We start from the raw sequence: 15,331 nt of genomic DNA on the forward strand, positions 1-15,331 counted from the left end.
TATTTAACATGTTAATGAAAATAATCCATTCAAAGACGAGTTTTAATACAGTTTGATTACGATATTCATCAATTGATTTTGGTTTTAGAAATTTGAATAGTTCATTCTGGTTAATCTTATAAATAAATATATAGTTTCTTATAATATTTCTTTGTGTTATAATAGCATTATATCCCTCTAGCTAGATCTTTGACATGAGTATAATTCTCCAATTTCCTTTCTTTTTTTCTTTTTTTTTTTACAGTGCTATAATTATTGTCGATATTGTGGAATGGTATTTTAATGTGGAAGATTGGGATAAGCCAAGGAGGAAATATTCCGCTATTCTGCTTCTGGTTATTTGTACGGTATGTAATATATTTAATATAACATTATATAACATTATTATATGATAAATATACATATATATTTGATTTCATTATCTTACAGTGAGATGTTTGAAACAACCAACTCGATTCCAACACGTTACTATAAATAGAATGGAATAACATTTGACACTAAGCAATTGATTCAACTGATGTGCAAAAAAAAGCTATGCACGAACTTCCCTACTAAATTGTTTTCAGGGCACGCAACATTTGCTCTTTTTTTAATTTCTTGCCGGTTGCTTTCAAAGACAGGTCACGCTATGGTTACTATGGTAACTAATGATAGGAGTCCGATGGTCACTTGCGGCCGGAACACTGATTTGGGGCCAGTCGTAAAATGTCAAAGCGATTACTTAATGCACCCATGTCTCCCACCCGGGGCCCTTTTACGACCTGACACGTGTCAGGCCCCATTCAATTAGGGTGACCGGACGCTGTGGTGGTGAAGTCAAATTGAAAATGGTCCCGCTGAATGAGGTTATTTGGATAATACTCTTGTAATCTTCGTACCGAGGAGATCATGAAAGTTTAACCACCCTATTCTGTGGGTTTACATTCTTGCTTGCTTCACATTATACTTAAGAGCATAAAGGCGGGCTAATTTTGAAATAACTTCCTTTTATCAGAGTCTTCATTGGCTTATTTGACCACAAAGTTTATGTTTTAGAGTATTTTAAAATTTCTAATATAATTTCTTGGGGACAGTTTCTCTCATCCTTTCTATCAATAATGTTTCTATGAGATCAGTACAAGTTATCCCATTAATAGCAGAAGATAGCGATGGATTACTGGCTAGCATTTCCACTCCTGAGTAGGAAGTATTCCACATCCTAAACTCCATTTCACCCAAGCATCCGCTTTACATATGAATTTGGTGAAAATTTAATCTGACATTCAGAAGCAAACGTTCCTCCCTCTGGTAAAAATGGATTTAAGCAGTTTATGGTCCAATATACACAAATAAGGCCTCTCTTTTTATACAATAATCAATTTGATTTCACATTTCACCATATTTTTAATTTAACAGTATGTTAATGAGTTATTTTAAGTTAATTTTTTATTTTAGCTACTATATATTTATTTTTTTATGACTTATTGATGTCCACGTTTGTACTCAATATTATTTAAAAAGAAGCTGAGCATTTAAAAATTCCATAATAACTAAGTGAAACAAATAGGAATATGTCCATTTATGACAAAGTATTAATATTATTCTAATCTTTTGGAATTCATAAAATTTGTGTTTTTTACGAATTTGAGTGTTTGACAAGCAGGCTAATAACATCTTAATAAACCTGCCTGCGTCCCCCCCCCATTAGACCATTGGTTCTGCATACTACGTAGTCTGCTTAAGTGGGAAATTGGTCACTTCCCAACTGCCCACTGGTGTAGCGAGGAAGTTATCGAAAACGGAGTATTAACAATTCACTTCAGATAGTATCGTCTTCACCATGGGAAACTAATTCAGAAATAACTCCGGTGTCGGGTGCCTGAACTCAAGGAATGTTACTTTTCTTGGCTACACAGGTTTATTATATTTTATGGTTTAAATGGCAGATAACTGTTAAATACATAAAATTAAATTCCGATTTAAATCTAAACTTTCCTATTTAAATCTAAACTTTCCAATTTAAATCCTTCTCAGAGTTCTCATTGAGTTCCTACCAACACACACTCTTACAGGAGTCAGCCAGAACATTCCCACTCAACTATCCCTCTCTTCACTTCATTTCCACCGTGAGGGCGGAACAACTAATGGAAGTTAGAAGGATAGGTTGCTTTCATATAATTGGCATAGCTCGTATTATAAAGTATAATCCAATGACATAATCCATAATCCAATTTGTAACTGGCAACATCTTAAACCGATTTAGCCAACAATGAAATCTCAGAATGAATCATCTTTTAAAGAGTAGAATAAACGGCAGTTTTTAATTTAAAAATATTAATGTGGCTTTATTATATGTAAAATGCTTAAAGCTAAACTCTTAATATGCTTCATTTCATTTTTATAAAAAGGTCATTTCAGGTTTTAATTTTCTCTGTCTAATTATTATATTGACATTTTTGATTCGTCATTGGAAGATAAAGATCTAAACCCCAATTCCGTCGGGAGATTGTTTTCGTATTTCTGCAAGTCATACCTTAGACATTTCTCTGTGAAACGTATTTAATTTAAAGTGGAGTGGAAATATGAATTCTAGTTCATGCATTATCCTTCTCATACTTTGACAATGGTTCCTATTTATTGTGATGAAGCAACGTATAAATAAGGACGTGACAACATTTGATGGTATATTATTGTACTTCAGAAACGGCTATTTCTCAAATTTTAATATGATGGGTCTATATGCGATTTCTGATGGAAAAAAGAATTATATCTTGGTGTAATATATTTTCTAATGAACTGCGTATATAATAACCAATATTTACAGATTTTTTTCTGCCTTTAGACTTTTAATATTTGAACTGTAATCATGGCAATTATAATGATTGTAATGGTTTTATTTAGAAATGAAACTGAATAACATTCCACGCCCCAAAAAAATATATAACTTTCATACAGTTTGTTTCCAGATTGATTGTTGATTAATCTGCAAAATATATATACTGTTTGATCAATCTGCAAAATATTTGAAAAAATTATCTTAGCAATTTTTATTAAAGTATTCATACTAAATCATTGATAGTTCATGTTATAGCTATTTTAGAATACGCAGTCTGTCATGTGAAAACACAGTTTTTAAAAATGTTCTTTAAATCGGATCTATTTTAAATAACATTTTCTTTGATTTTTATTGAACTGCATAAATTATATATATATATATATATATATATATATATATATATATATATATATATATATAATGTGTGTGTGTATATTCCATCAGTGAGCAGACATTTTAAAATTCAGCTTGTATTAAAAATTTGTAATAAATCACAGTAATTCAGACAAATAAGATAATTAATTTTGCAACAATTTTTAGGTTTTTTAATGGTTTTATTAACCAAAATATTTAGAACTGAACCGGTTAAAGATTGCATCTTCGCTGGAAATGGTCAAACATATTTCATTGATCCAGTTCTTTGAAAAATGTTTAAATACTTGCTTTTGAAACTTTACTTTCACTAGCCCATTTTTTAAAATTAAATTTGACTGATTAATGGTTAAAAACCTTTATTTCATTCAGTATTTTCGAAAAAAATTATTAAAATATTTTATAAAGAGTTTAACTATGGTTAATTGAGTTTTGGAGAAACGGATTTTGATTAAAAAATATGCCCACACTCAAAAGGTGTGGTAGTTTAAGTTTTGAAAGGCATGCTTATCAACTGGGAAAGGAAGGTGTTTTATGTCAAATGAAAAATCAGTTACAAAATACAAATTGTAGAAAAACTGATGCTGCATTTATCAGAATTAATTGTTTTTTATAAATAGTCTATTGCGCAATTAATTCAATTCTATATGCAGCCTGTGAGACTCAGTTTGCAATAGTATAGTAGAAATCTAGGAAGCTGTGCTTATTTTCGATTATATAGGCGTCCAAATGATGATTGACTTTTCGCAAATTAAGTATCAAGAATATAATATTTTTTTTTTTCAAAAATTAATAAAAAATGAGAAACACATTTTTATTAGAGCATTTAAAAATAGAAAATTATTTTTCTGAAAACATTTTTAAAAAATTGTAAAATAGAAAAACAATCGTCTAAGACTTTGGAGTTGTTTTCAGACAAAACGTTGGTAAATTAGAATTTATTGATAACATAATATATTTTAATTTTCAATCTGTATGTAGAAATTTTCTTTTTTCTTATAGTTTAATTTAATCATCGTATTGTTTTCAGATCCTCGTGTTTTTTTTTAAATTTTAATAAAAATATTTTCTACTTTTATATACTCTAATAAAGATGTGTGTTTTTAAAACTACGTTATTTTTATCCCTTCAATTTTTTGGTTGTAATATATTTTATAATCCATTATAATTATTATGGAATGAATTTTTTTTATAGTGAGAATATCAGAAGATGTTTTTTTAAATAGAATCAAAATATAATTAAATAATTCATAAATAATTGTATTTTTATCAAAAATAAATAATAATGCAAAATTTTATATTTCTAACATACCAAGAAATTAAATAATATATTTGGTTAAAATCTTTCCTCTTCACAAATACGAAATACGACATTTTAAGTTAAAACATTTATAAAAAAAACTTTTAATGTCTGAAAATTTATTCGTAGATGTCGGATTTGCACATGGGATTTTATAAGAATCGTTGAAAATGAATGGAGATCAACTCTAATGATGTTTTTTAATGATCTTCTAATGATGTGTTTCCTGAAAAGAAAGAAAAGAAACCAACTCTAGTGATGTTTTTAAAACCATTTATTAGATAAAAAGATCAAATTCATCATATACAGAAAAAATTCTCACATGCTTCTGCAACAAATAACTTGTGAAACGAGAACACTTGAGGGGGAAACTTCGGCAGCACACTGACAATGGAGCCAAAATTATGAACAAGCATTTCGTACGGGTAGGGGTGGGGTGGTCATTCGACATGCTGCTTCGAAAAACATCCAACAGCGTGTACAGAATACGTGAATTTCTTAAGTTCTGGGAATCAAGCTAGCCTGTTGTTTTTTTGTTTTCTCTTGGGCAAGTTTAGTCTTAGAAACAGTCTCATTCTACGTGAAATGTTGGAAAAGAAATCAATTTCCTACTAACACATTTTTATTATTAATATTATTTTTTTTTTCAGTTTGTACAAAGTGGTAGTAAAGCATGATACATATATGCTGAAGATTTCCATCGTTTTCTTTTGTCTTTTATCCATTTTTATTGTTTTTAGAATTCTAAATGATACTTTATAATTACAGTGCCAATTTATTGTTAATAACATGATTGAGATGTACAGTTTTCAATGATTTCTCGAGTATAAAGTCCCTAGGAATTAGTTGATGTAAGATGAAACTAATAGTATAAGGATAACATAATGAAGCACACATAAAAATTCCATTGCTACAATTCCATCCAGTAGTACAGATGAACTCAAAAACTAATGAAAAAATGTACAGCATAGTCTAGTGCTCATACAGTCTATTGCTCAGTAACTATAGTTGAAAGAAATAATAAAACATTTACAGCAAATAAATATTTTGTTACATGTTGTAGCACCTTTTGGTATCAAAATCGGCACACATACCAGCTGTTGTTCGAAACTAAGCACCAATTTTATTATGTACAACTATAAACTAAGATGCTGGAAGGATACATCATACTGTACAAAACGGAAACACAGAATAAGGTTTTCTTACGTCATAGAATTGCTCAAGCACAAACTCCTATATTTAAACTAAAAACGAAGCACTTCGCCTTTTGTTTGCCTAAACGCTTAAATTAAATCGAATAAAAAAATTCTACTCATAAAAACATGGACGTAAGTCTCTACTTAACATTTATTGTTGAATTTTTTTCTCTATAAAATCTTTGAAATAAAAAATTTGTTCGATTGTTGAGCATTATTCGACACAAGAGTACATAAAAAAGTTTTGAGCTATTGTACCAATTCAACCTTGTGCGTATTTAAATATTAGAATTATTTTAATAAAAAGAATTTCAATATTACTTTTTTTTTCTTGTGCAAAATGATTAAAAATTATGTTACGGAAAAAGACAACTTGAGCAATACTATACATACAATCAAACACATACATTTGTATACATACATATTTATATATATATATACTCACCGATGTGGGCTTCTCGGATTTTTTTATTAGCAAAACAAAATTGAAAGACTAAATAACTACGCCTAAAACTCCTACTTAATGAATCAGTATAAATTATCAGCAGTAGTCTACGTATGTGGAAAAAAAGCACCATCTGTACCTTTTTAATTAAATAAGCATTAATGTAAATGTAAATGCTTTATCTGAAATGGACAGATGCTAGCATCACCATTTAAAAAATTCTGTAGCATAAAATATTGGAACTAAAGTAACGTGTGTTCTCAAATGATACAAAAGCTATTTCATTCGAGTTTGAAGTTTCCTGGCATTATTCGCACGTTGAAGAAATATTGTTACTTTTTTAAATAATGAAACTATTATGTTAAGGTAATTGAATTGAATTTAGAAATTTTTATTATTGATTTAGCGTAAATTTAATAAGAAATGGTGTAAAAATTTGGTAATTACCTTTTACGTTTCAAATTCTCGGTGCCATTTTTGTCTTTGAGGTAAAAATTTTATTACAACAGTATAATTTATTACTTACTGAAATTGAAATAGTATATAACTTTAAAGCCTTGATTTGCTAGAATATTATTATAATATGCGAAGAACTAATATAATTATCAAAATTGAACCTGAGATTCTAAAGTAAGCATTCTAATAATTCTAACATAAGCAGATTTAAGAAAAAAATCTATAGTCTAAAAGTTTTTTTTCAAAAATTTAGAAGTCTCGAATTGAGCATTGTCTTTGATTATTTCAACTTTTAGTTTTAATCTTGTGTTATTTAACTTCTATCTATTCTCACGTGTGTGTTTAAATTGTGCCATTATAGAAATTTTTTATCACTTTTTTTCTTAAATGTGATGTTTATTTATAATAAAAAAATGATGTAAAGTGAAATGCTTCTTCCAAATCACTGGTCTTGCTTTCTTGCATTGTCCTCAAGAAAACGAGACGGCATTTTTCTATCAGTATAAAAAAAAACTAAAAAAATTGCAAAATATGAAATAGTATAAAAATTTAGAAATATACAAAATAAAGTAAAAATTATTTTAAAAAAAACAGATGAAAAATCTTTAATGATGTGATGGTAATATTTACTATTTCAAATCGGTTTATTGCAGTTAGTGCTAATAAGTAGCAATACGTTTGAGAATAATAGTAATAAAAAATGGAATATTTTATTTAAGATACTGAATCTTGGCAATAAGTAATTTTGAGCAATTGTGTGCCTTTTTTATACACATGGAATTATTATGATAATCCAAATCACTGCTAAAAAAATCAAATACATATTGAGCATCAAATACAAGCTAAAATGTTTGTAAAATTTCCAAATAAATTCTTAAGTGTAAATGTATATTAAATATTGAGGCAATATTTAATGGATTGCGTGATTAAAATCATTCACGCAAAATTTAGTTTACTTGAAAGGCATTAAGTGTCCAAAATTGAACGAATAATACAGAGCATCTATTTCTTTTTTTAGTAAAGTTTAGTTTCGCAAAAAAATTTATTCATATTAAAATTGATGTAAATTGCTTATTAAAGTTGGTCGTTTATCATGTAAGTAGATTTAAAGGTATGTATGGACGATTTATTAATTGTTTGCTTAAAAAATCACCATATACCGAATCGACCATCCATTTTCTAAGAAACATTTCTTAAACAGAAATGTTATTTCGTTTTTAATAGAATTAGCTCCTTTTTTTACTTCACTAAACTTTGCTGTTTGTTCGTTTTCCTAAAGAATACATAATAATTTAAAATTAGAATTTTTATAATTATTATTTTCTTCATAATTGTTTCTTACTTATTCAAAAACAATTTAAATTCGAAAACAATTTCATTTTTGATTAATTTTCTTCTTTTAAAAGGTCTATTTAATTATTTTTGTTAATAAAAATTAAAAAGAATTAATATCATTGATCTTTATTGTAATTTATCATGTTGAAATATTAAAGCTTAAGTTTCTTCATTTTGTAAAAATGAACTTCAATGCTTTAGTCATAATTTTGAATTTGCTGACATTAATTTCATGTTACCTATAATTATATACAGAAATTAATCTAAAATCCAAATGCATAGAAATCATATTTTATTTTATATATATCTAAGTATTCAATAAAATTAAATTTATTCAGATAAAAATGTAGGATGATTGAAAACGATATTTGCAAGAATGCATAAATTAATATATTTATCGTTGGAAATTTAGTTTCAATTCCTAATTTTTACGTTAATTTTATTCTATTGTGTATTTTTTAAGATTCTATTTCCCTTTAATCCCTTTTTTTATTTATAAACATAGCGAAAAATTATTCTAAAAATGGATGGTCGCCCTTGGCAACGCATTTTTCCAATTTTTTTTATCTTTTGCAGGGTATTCTTTCTTGCTTCCTTTTATCTTGCAGCATATAGACAATTAACAGACACTCACATACAAACAAGCACGATCAACTATAGTAGTTAGTTCAGAATGCGAAGATATGCACAGTTAAAAATTGGACGTAGACGTGTAAAAGGTAATTAATAGTTATCACACCACTGAATGAGCCTGCAGCCCAATTGTTTTGAAACATCTCACTAGCATAATTCAAAATTTTGCCCTGATAATTTTGAAAGTGTATTTTAAAGCGATGTGATGAATTATAAACCTACAATGCTTAAAATGCAATGTGAAATTTACAATGACACTACGTTTTTAATTAGTTTTAAAATAAATGCAAACAATAATTGTTTGGTTTCAAAAAAGTAATATGAACATTTCCTAACTATTAATCAGAAAAAATGCTTTATAAGAAAGTCAAAATATAAATTTTAATATGTCATTCCCCAAAATCATTTTTTTAAATATTTCTTTAGCTGAAATTTCGTGATTTAAAATTGAAAGTTCTAATAAGAATCAATTTTGAACTTTTTTTAAAAAAATTTATTGCCAAGTCTTGACATTTTTGATAAATATGTAAAAATTAATTGTTCGAAATATTTGCAGAATTATGATTTTTTTTAAATATTTACAATTTTTTTTTTACAAAATCACCCAACCGTTTGAGTAAATAGACACTTAGAATTTTATCTTATTAATTTATACAAACAATTTTTAGAATTTTTTTAAATGATTTAGAAACGATTTTTAGAAGTTATTTTTTTAATTAATTCCTGCAAAGGATTTAAAGAAATTTAAATATAATTTGAGTTTAAATCATTTATTTTGATCTTTGTTTCGAATAGTTTAGCGTAAACAGACTTAAACTATTTGGTTGCGATAACTATTAATCACTTTCTTTGATTCCTACATGACAATGAAGTAGCTTCAAAATTGTTGAGCCTTCTTGACCAGAGTCTAAGGAAAAAAGAACAATATTTTTTTTTAATCCAATTCGTCTACCATCTGAGATAGACGCCATTCTATGAAGTAGATTAGCTTTTAGTTTCATTTCCCGGTAAATATACTAGCTTGGCACATTCGCACAGAATCGAACATATCCTACCTTCAGTTCAAAGTTCCACACTGAGCAAGAATCTGTAAACACCATTCTTCAGCAAAGTTCTTCATGTTTTTAGGAATTTTATCAATGTCTGTTTTTTTATATAAAAATCTTTTCATTCATTCATTTAGAATTGGTTTCGCATTCACCAGCGTAAACTGAGTGAAAACTTGTGAAATTTATAGATTATAGCAACATTTTCACATTTTAAACTATTTTTAACCATTTATACAAATATTGTTCGCGAAAGCGAATAGTTAAAACTAATTTTAATTATAAAATGGAGCGTAAGCTGAGTTTAAAGAACTTTATATATATATATATTTTTTTTTACGTTTTCTCATAAAATAAAGAAAAAAGTTCATAAAGGAATAATTCTAGAAGATTAATTTTTTAAAATTTTTAATTCAAAATGCTTTCTTAATTCTTCATCTAAAATATTTTAATTAATTAAAAATTGCATGTAGTCATATTTTTATGATATAATTTTATTTTTAGAAAAAGAGATCGTTTGTCACTTATTCATTGATATCTATGTCTGAAACATGAAAGATTTTTAATTGAATAAAATTTTTACTGCTAACTAACGATACGCTGGTGCATACATAACCTATCCAGTCTATCTTTGGCATTTTATTAAACATTCTAATGCAATAACCATCTTTGGATATCAAACGAAAACTTTAAACAAAATACCAAAAAAAGGAAAACTAAGTTCGATTTTTTTGTCTCCATTTTGCATTTGTTTTCTTTCTTTTCTTCCCTTCAATTGTAATATGTAATTTTTACTCGGGTTTCTCCTCGTCATTGTTTTCCCTAGATTCGGCGTTTTCGCTGCTCTCTGTCGCTGCCTCCTCTGTATTCTTCTCCTCCTCATCTTTCGAATCTTCCTGCTTGTTCTCTTCCTCTCCGGCGCCATCTTGGATCGATTTGTCCGCTTCTTCTCCAGTGCCGCCATTTTGCTCAGTGTTACCGCCGCCAGATGGCGCAGCATCACTCTCGTCGTTGTTGCCGGCGTCGCCATTACAAGCCTCTTTCTCTCCGCCGGCTGTGGCGTCTGAGGGGAAAAAAAAAAGATAAATATTAGAAAATAAATAAAATGTAAGCAGAAAAATTAGTATCATACGCTGACTGTCATATGAAAGTAGTAATATAAATAGTAATAAATACGCTAGAAACAAGTAAAAAATTAAAGACATTGCTTTTATAAGAGAATTTCAAGCTGTCATTTATTTAAAAATGAATTTCGCTAGAATCTAGAATGAACAAATACGTAGCATGATTACACTTAAAAAGCTGTTTTATTTGAAAAGGAAGGATTAATAAATGGTTTTCTTTATTATTATTTTGTTGTTGTTGTTGAATAGGCACAATACATTTAAAATTAAAATGATAATAATTTTTTTTCTCAATTCACCTGAAATTGAAAAAAAAAAGAAAAAATTACGTCATGTTTAAAAAAAATTTAAACTATCGATGTTAGCATTCTGTCAATTGCAATTTTAGTATAAAATTCTTATCTGGTAAACCAAACTATTTTTACAATATTTCTACGATTTCTAATAATTTTTGATTGATAAACATCAACATTTTAAAACTTCCATGATAAAATATGTATAGTTTGTCAGTAGTATATTAATCTTTTTTACTAAGCTATTGTACAGAATTATATTAACTGCTTGTTTATTTCATTTTATAAAAGCATGCTAGGAAACTTCTAAAAAACAGAATTTAACTTTTCTGCGATTTATGTTCAAAAATATTGTAAAAAATGCATAAACTTCAAACTGTGAAAAGCATGTTGAGATAAAAAAAAAAGGTTTTATGATATTAGTTTAAAAAGTTCGACATAAATAATTGTTAAATAAATAAAAGCAAGAGGTGATTTAAAATAATGCTTAAAATTTATTCTCCAAATAAAATAAATGTTTAAAAATCTGATAAAACTGATAGTTAGGGAAAATAGGTCAAAATGTCAGGTACTTAATTATTGTATATTGAAATGTCAGTTTATTGTTCATGCGCTATTATATATTTCTTTCTCTTATGTTTTACAAAAACAGCTAAAACTCAAAAATGTACGTTTGGGTATCAGTTTCTTATGGCATATCTATGCATAATTAATACTCAAACTAGTTAGAAAAATAAATTATTAAAATTTTTCAGTTTATAGAAAACTTTGAATGAAACGCATGTAAATACCAATTCTTTCAGAAATTATTATTTTGGTTTAAAAACATGTGCAAAAAATATTGTGAGGATGGGCCAAATTTTAATGGAAGCCCAAAATAAGTTTCTAAGGTCAAATCAATGAAATTGGGCCTTAAACGGGCCAATCTGGCAGCCCTGTTTCATTCAGAGTTTGGTTTCAATATCACCGGAAATTCTCTTCTTTCGTGTCATTGAAAGAAGCAAACAGAACTCTTTCATATTCTATGCAAGAAAATGCTCATTAAGCTCTCGGGGATTAACGACTTTTTTTATTTACAGTCGTTGTGTGAAGAATTTATATGCCAAAGCTGCTTTTTTTTTGTCGTCAACCATGATCTATTTACATTTCTTTTCTTTTTTTTACTTTTTTAATCTTCAGAATGATATTACTCCAAAAGAGGTCAATAGCTACGAATTTTTTTTGCGCATAGAATCATAGACGCCAGGGTTATTAGAAAAACATATTAAATCTGGAATGTCACTGTATGCGGTACATTTTTAATTCGTTGATGCAATATACTTTTATAAAGGAAAAGAATTATTCCTTTGATTAATTATTATTTAGCATCGAAGGTTTTCGAAAATTTTATCGAGTTTTCTGCACATTTATCAAGAATTTTGAATTTCATTAAATGTGTTTATCTAAAATTAAATAATGAAATTCAGCGTATTTGGAAAATATTAACGAGTTCTTTTTCTGAAGTAGCCTTACTACGAACAACATCATTACATTTACGAATGTAGTTACTTATATAAAAAAAGCTATTCGCAATGTTGTAATTTTCTCTGTTTTCTTCTATTAATTTTAACTTAAAAAATTCGAGAGAAAACTAAAATAATTAAATTAAATGTATTTAATTTTGAAACAATATATTAATTGAAACAATTGAAACATTTATTTAATTTATGAAAGAAATATAGAATATTAATGTAAATTATTATAAATGTATTCCCTTCTGATTTTTATCGTTCGTTTTTTGAAGCTTAGATGCCAAGGTAAGTATATATATAATACCGCAAATTATAAGATAGTTCAGATTTTAGGTTTTTTTTTATATCTTTCCTAGAAATTGAAAATCAAATAGTTAATATTTCAGATACATAGGATCTATATAAATCAATTAATACTTATCAAAAATAATATTTTGATTTTATTTAAATCCATGTCAACAGCTTTTTCTTATTTTAAAAAATTATTCTCTCCTTTGGTTATCTTTTCTCTGCTTATTCATTTTTTAATACACTGTTATTCGTTTAAAATGATAGAAATGTATTTTACATTTTTTTATACATTAAAAAAATTTTGTTCAAAAATAATTGTAATATAAAATAAATAATTTTAATTTTTCATAACAATTCCTATTGTAGGAATTCAGTATAGAGATACTGTACCAAAGTTCTGAGTGAAAGAAGTTTATTCACAAATTCAAGTTCAATAAAATGATATTTGAAACTGTTGCTACTTATTTTCTGGGTAAGTCAGAAAATTTTGTTCTGGATAAAAATTAAAATAGAAGTGAATTGTTCAATATTCCAAATTATTTATAATTTATACAAATAAGAATTTTTAAATTTAATTTTGTATTACTTTCTATTTAATAATTTTAACTAGAAAGAAATAATCTTGAATAATATTGTTTCTCTTGAAAGTATTACAGTTGTTCCTTGCATCTTATAAAACAACACGAGTAAGAAATTAAAAATTCATTCAAAACTCAGAGTCATATTCGCCATATACAAATATTCATTTTATAAAGTCTAATTGCAGCATGTTTTGAGACTGTTTTCATTTACAAGAATATCAAATTTATCTTTTGATGCCAAACTAAGAAAATTTGAATTAGAAGGAGCAATTGTTATTGTCATAACAGTAAAACTAAAAAAAATACAGAAATTGCAGCTTATTTGATTAATTAATTTCACGTGATAAGCTATTTGTTCATATATATGATAAAAAATGGATATTGTGCCCTGATTTCCCTTGAAATTCTGTATCTGAAGAAATAAATAACTGCAAATGTTCAATTTTATTGGAAAAAGCTTTACGTACGATTTGAAGCAATTTGTTATTTTGTCTTTTATGTTATATAATACGAAAAAAAAATTTAATATTGATTTTGATGAAAATTTTCACAAAATTTCATAGCATGGCATTATGAATAATTCTATGAAAAACACATATTTACTGTTCTATACAGAAATTATCCGCCATTACAGTTCAAAGATCAATTATATTCTTAGATAAAATGCTATATTAGTTTATTTTTTTATTTTCTTCACTCTTTAAAATTACGGTGAAAGCAGAAATCGCCCATTAAGACCAAATTTATAATAGCTAACGAAGTGATATGAATTTGTCTTCACCAATATAAAACAAGATATATAATATTTGAAGTTTGTAATGGATGTTGCTAAATAGCATGCGATATATGCGATTGCACAAAAAGTAAATTAAACTTAAAAGTTAGAAAAATCACAAAACATTTTCCTATTATCTAAAAAGCACAACATTTTTTTGCTTTATTACAATATTAACTTCCTTTTTATAACTATCCATCCATTTAATTATTCCTCATGTGTGAAAAAACCCTACAGCAAGATATTAAAATGAATTTAACACACCGGCAATATGACGAGTTTGCTACCTTTGCAGCTGTTGTAAAATATATTCTCTATTAAACCGAGTTCGTTTTGAATTTCGTGTATTCGCCTATTCATTGCAATTTAGTTTCTCAGTTTAAAAGAAAAAAAAACGAAACTGATACCTGGTCTCTAGAAATAGTGATGAAATCTAGATTTCGGAAAAGGTGAAAGAGAGATTCGAACAGTTTCCTTTTGTCTTGCCCAAATTCACTACGCATATGAATTTTGTGTACGAGGGTTAAATATTCATTTACTACAATGGCGTGAAAACCTGAAGAATGGATGCTCTCTTAGATGTTCTTGTTATAAGAAGAGAAATATTCTTCTTGTAGCTTCAAGTCAAGACATAATGACCATTTCTTGATGCTAAATAATCCAAATAAGTCATTCTTTAGAATGATAGCAATGCCCTGGTAATAATTTTTATTTCATCTACTTTCTCTATATAAAAAGATAATCAATTATATTTTTATGAAATGCATTGTGCTAGTCTTTTTTTTAAATCCTATATATATATATATATATATATATATATATATAATATAATATGTATGTATGTTTATATTTGATATTATTTTTCTAATATTTATATAGTTTAATGTAATACTGTTGAAATTTTAAAAGTTATACTGTTAAATTTCCAAACTTGTGGTGGAATGACTGGTTTCTGATGTAACGAAATAACAGTAGCCCGTTTGGGATAGAATCCATTTAGTAAGACTATGGATATACAAAGTATTTATTTTCACAACAACTTTTAAGAGTTTATTATTTATTAAAGTTCTGAAAATGTTTCAAAACTGTATTAACACTTGCCTAAACAGATTATAAAGATGAATTTTAACTAGTTAATGTCTAATGATTTCAGAGGTT

General features: G+C 27.0%; 2 protein-coding genes across 6 annotated transcripts in view; one reads left to right on the forward strand and one right to left on the reverse strand.

The window, feature by feature from the left end:
- LOC129963934 (transcription factor 21-like) overlaps positions 1 to 15,331 on the forward strand; it is a 189,252-nt gene that overhangs the window by 36,842 nt on the left and 137,079 nt on the right. For 3 of the 5 annotated variants that reach the window (XR_008784041.1, XM_056078538.1, XM_056078539.1), the window contains 2 exons: positions 245 to 347; positions 13,184 to 13,289. The gene's annotated coding sequence lies outside the window, so the exon portion shown is untranslated. The remainder of the gene's footprint in view (positions 1 to 244; positions 348 to 13,183; positions 13,290 to 15,331) is intronic. The other 2 variants (XM_056078540.1, XM_056078537.1) reach the window with 1 other exon arrangement.
- Positions 4,747 to 15,331, reverse strand: part of LOC129963935 (paraneoplastic antigen Ma6F-like) — a 74,899-nt gene continuing 64,314 nt past the window's right edge. Inside the window, exon 2 of the mRNA XM_056078543.1 lies at positions 4,747 to 10,661. Within this exon, the coding sequence (XP_055934518.1) occupies positions 10,390 to 10,661 (272 nt within the window). The 3' untranslated portion in view covers positions 4,747 to 10,389. The remainder of the gene's footprint in view (positions 10,662 to 15,331) is intronic.

The sequence above is a fragment of the Argiope bruennichi genome, chromosome 3 (assembly GCF_947563725.1).
Source record: "Argiope bruennichi chromosome 3, qqArgBrue1.1, whole genome shotgun sequence".
Lineage (NCBI taxonomy): Eukaryota > Metazoa > Arthropoda > Arachnida > Araneae > Araneidae > Argiope > Argiope bruennichi.